The sequence below is a fragment of the Polyergus mexicanus genome, unplaced genomic scaffold (assembly GCF_030449975.1).
Source record: "Polyergus mexicanus isolate NDT 795.1 unplaced genomic scaffold, iyPolMexi1.0 SCAF_13, whole genome shotgun sequence".
In the NCBI taxonomy this organism is placed as follows: domain Eukaryota; kingdom Metazoa; phylum Arthropoda; class Insecta; order Hymenoptera; family Formicidae; genus Polyergus; species Polyergus mexicanus.
In genome coordinates this window covers 4,004,411-4,009,049 of record NW_027223333.1, presented here as the reverse complement: position 1 = coordinate 4,009,049, position 4,639 = coordinate 4,004,411, and the positions used below count along the sequence as shown (strand labels likewise).

General features: G+C 39.1%; 1 protein-coding gene across 1 annotated transcript; it reads left to right on the top strand.

The window, feature by feature from the left end:
• The first annotated feature begins 3,390 nt into the window (after positions 1 to 3,390).
• LOC138938961 (craniofacial development protein 2-like) lies at positions 3,391 to 4,639 on the top strand. The gene is made up of 2 exons (XM_070306379.1): positions 3,391 to 3,929; positions 4,156 to 4,639. The coding sequence occupies exons 1-2, from the start codon at positions 3,391 to 3,393 to the stop codon at positions 4,637 to 4,639; spliced, it is 1,023 nt and encodes a 340-aa protein (XP_070162480.1).

The following is a 4,639-nucleotide window of genomic DNA, read 5'->3' as shown; positions in this document are numbered from 1 at the left end:
GTAATCGGTAGTTGTGATTAACCGTTATAATCATTAATAAATTCAATTTATCGATAAAGTGCGTGGATTAATTCGTAAAAGTTCGACAAGTGGTACAATTCGTGTGTGAAAAAAGTTTGTTAGTTATTCGTTGTATCATACAAAAATATTATTTCTTGAGTCGTATGAGGGCAACGAATCTCTACATACAAGGTAAGAGTCAGTGAGTGAGAGAGAGAGAGAGAGAGAGAGAGTGCGTGTGTGCGATCAGCTGTTTGCTACACGCGATGGGTGTAAAAGAGAAAGACAGAGAGAGAGAGAGAGAGAGAGAGAGTGCGTGTGTGCGATCAGCTGTTTGCTACACGCGATGGGTGTAAAAGAGAAAGAGAGAGAGAATGTGTATGTGTGTGTATACGCGTATACGTTCTCTCTCACACATACACCCCATCGCATGTAGCAAACAGTTGATCTCAGCGAGCGCCTCACGTAATCACCAGCATCGGACGGTGAGTTGTGCCGCTCCTGCCTGCCTCGCGTACGCGGCCTGTAATTCGTTAACTATTTTGTCTTATAATTTAAAAACTAAGCCTCGGAAAAAATTTTGGCAAAGGAAAAATCTTCTTAGAATAGTGTCAAGTATATGACATTGCAAGGACAGAAGGTTGTTTTGAATCACCCTGTATATACTGACCAGAAAGCTCTTCAACAGTATCATCAAATATATGACTATTTAAATCTGGAAATATATCACTAGTTTTCGAATTCGACAAGAGTTCTCTTAATACTTTTGAGCAGAGCATTGCACCAAACTGAGGTTCAATTAGCAAAAGACCTCTATTGCAATTTATTGCACGTCTAAATAATTGTTCTGTTAATATTGTAATTTTATAAACAGCTTCACTAGGTAATATCCAACTACCGCGATTCTTTGAAGAATTAGGCGTAGAGCATTTTGATAAGAGAGATAATTTGTGGCACCATCTATAGATATACTTGAACGGTGGTTGTTTATATCGTAATCAAAATTCGTACAAATCAAGGATTTTCTGCAAGATTCACATTTGATTTGAATCCATATTTTATGGATTACAAAACCGCATATATAAGCTACAGAATTGTTTGAGAAATTACTCATTATTTTGGATAACATGTCTGAAGATGTTACATTATTAAAAGACTGATCACATAATGATTCATCATGTAATAGGTATTTTTTACAAACACGTAAATTTGCTATTTCATTATAAACTGCTGCGTCATATCTGTCTAATCGTGCCATTCGTTGAGCGCTTGAGCTCACTATTAGAATTGTTGTATTATCTTGCATTTCTACATTGCCGTTGCTACTTGCAATTTCATGATGAATCAGTATGTCTTTTATAAGCAGATGAAAATTGTGTAGAGTGTGGGTTTGGACACCATCCTCCACGAGCTCTAATAGCGCAAAAAAATAATTCTAAATAGTTCTGACTCCATTTATATGTCAATAAATATCGAAGCTGAGAATTATCAGGTTTAACATAATTATCAAAAATTTTAATAACAGCTTGAGCAGCTGAGTAAATTCCTAAAAAGCCCATCTTACATTGCGTTTGAAATAAAGGTACTCCATTTTCATTTTTCAACGTCGAAATGTAAATTAAAATTTGTTCTATTCGTGGCCGCCATATGTGTTCATTCTTTCACCTCAAAGGAGCTTTGTATCCTTGACCGTAAGGATTACGCGAATTCAGAAAATCAAATAAAATATCTATGGAACGAATGAATTGAATTGTCGCTTCACAGCCCTGAAATTCTGGTAATTTCAAATCGTTCATACAAAACTCTAAAGTATTAGCAACACTCTGATTCAAAGTTTAAGCAGCCAAATTAACTTTTATTTTCATTTTAAAATATCTTATGTGATTTAATCGTAATTTATTTCCTCCGTGTAATACTTCAGTTTCTTGCAGGAACGCTAAAGAAACAATATATTTCCACTCAATTTTGTTACCATCACTATCAAAAAGTATTTTCCAATCACCAAGTACATTCCGAATTAATTTGAGCATATGACAACTATCAAATGTAACATAAACATATTTCTGAGTTATAGGATGAAAAAAATAAGGTATAAATAAGGAATAAAATTAATGTTCTTAAATTTAGCACCTAGTATTTGTACCATAGACAAGTGCTTACTAGTACCATCCGAGTTAAAGATACAACTTTAACTCCAATTTCATGCAATTTAATTAAACTAGTATTTACTAAACCTGATGATGTTTCAGAGTCAATTCCATCGATTAAGAAATAACCAATAGGCAACTTCCAATTATCATCAAGAGCTACAACCATTAAAACTAAAGCATTTTTAGCTTCTCGCAAATTATCATCTGTTTCAAATTCAGCTCTAAAATTTACATGTCCACGTACTTTACCATCTCTACTCCACTGAGTTCCTTTTTTTATTTCCATTTTATCCATAATAAATGAAACAATAACTTCTCTATTCTCTATGCTTGCCTTTTCAACTTTATATTTTAACGTTTTAAAACTTTCCGAAGTAAACCTCGGCTCTCCATCGATGGAATTGTACCACAATCTCAATACACTTGGTGCAGGCAAAGCCATGTTCATCTTATCACGCACATAGTTATATGCACGAGGTGAATAAAAATGTAGAGTTAACGCAAAACTTTGCAAAGCTGGTGGGTATTGACGTTTGCTCAACGACTTACCATTTTTTATAGCACGCTCTACAAATTGTTTTACACCCAGATCTGATATTGAATCAAGACAGCTCAAACAATTTTTTGATACTATGCGCTGACGCCCTGGGGGGAACCTGTAACCCCCTAAGGGCGCGTCTCCTGGGTGGCGGATAGGGGAATGCTCGTCAAGTTTGCTTGAAGGGTAGGAGTGAAATAAAACAGCTCCCATGGACCAACAGGTACTCGCCACCACGCTCGGCAAGCGCGGCGTTTTAATTGCCAACACCTTATCTCATGAAAATGTCGAACTCTGAAACAAATTACCCTAGGCGAATAGAGTTGCAATCTCAAAATCTCGCACTGTCACGATAATCTGCCTCGGGGATTCTGGGGGAGGCAAAAGCTCGACTAATAGGGAAAAATAAAACATAACAAGATGCTATACATTGCTGAATACAATATCCGCACAATGAGACTTGAAGAACATCTCTCCATGCTGGAGGAGGAACTGAACAAGATCAAATGGGACGTCATCGGTTTGAGTGAAACCAGACTGAAGGGCGAAACGGTCACCACCCTGAAATCTGGACATGTCCTCTTCCAGAAAAATTCAGATGTGAATGCACACGTTGACGGCGTGGCCCTACTGGTAAATTAAAAGATCAAACACCTCGTGACCAAGACTAGAGCGATATCGGCGAGGATACTCTACCTTGTGATGAAACTGAACAGCAAGTGCAACACTCAGCTAATACAGGCATATGCACCCATGTCAGCCTCTACGGACGAGGAACATGAAAAATTCTTAGAAGACCTGACAACAGCAAAGAGCGCCGAAAAAACGAGGTTCACTATAATGACGGGCGACTTCAACTCAAAAATTGGACAGAAGACCCAAACGGATCCTCCGTACATCGGCATCTTCGGTTTGGGGGAACAAAACCAGCGTGGGCAAGAAATGATGAACTTCCTCAGCAAAGAAAAAATCAACTGCATGAATACCTTCTTCAAAAAACATCCTAAGAAAAAATGGACATGGAAAAGCCCAGACAACAGCACTAAAAATGAAATTGATTACGTTCTGGTCACTGATAAACGCATTTGTGTTGATGTGTCAATCTTGAACCGCTTTGACACTGACAGCGACCACAGACTGGTGCGGACCAAGATACAAGTAGACACTCGCCTAGAGCGAAAAAGGTTAATGGAAAAGAAAATACGACCAACTATGGCTGAGCTAAAGGGGAAGGAAGAAGAGTATAACTAAGTGTTATACTCTTCTTCCTTCCTCGATGTAAGTCATCGAGAGAAAGCTTTGTCCAGTCGAGGATCTGAAAGGATTGCCGCTCAGGGAGCTGACAAGTAAGATCACGAGCAGCATCCGAACTGCCGTGAAACAAGTATGTTCACTTCGCCCGCGGAGAAACCCAAAAATCAGCCCGGACACTGAGAGACTTATTGAAGAGCGGAATAACACTGACAGAGACTCACCAAGAGATCTCAACAAGGCTGTGCAAAAGGCAATTAGAAGGGATCACAGAGCCTACAATACGCAACAAATCAACGAAGCCATTGCGGACAACTTTAACATGAAAGTCTTGCGTTTCAATATGTCAAAGGGAAAGCTGGTAATCCACAGGATGAAGAATGAGGGCGACGAAGTGGTCACCGATAAGGGCCAAGTTGCAGCAGTTATTGAAGATTTCTATCGTGGGCTATACAGCCCAGTCCAACAATATCAACGGGCTGAACCAAGACGAAGTGTCCAGAACGTAGGGTCCGAGGAACTGCAGCAAATTGACGGACCGGAATTAAGAGAAGCCCTGAGACAAACGAAGAACTGCAAGGCGCCAGGAGAGGACCTCGTTACGAGCGAAATGTTGAAAGCGGGAGGAGAGATTCTGGAGAAAGCACTTCTGATTTTGCTCAACAAATGTCTCGACGAAGGGAAAATTCCGGACTCATAA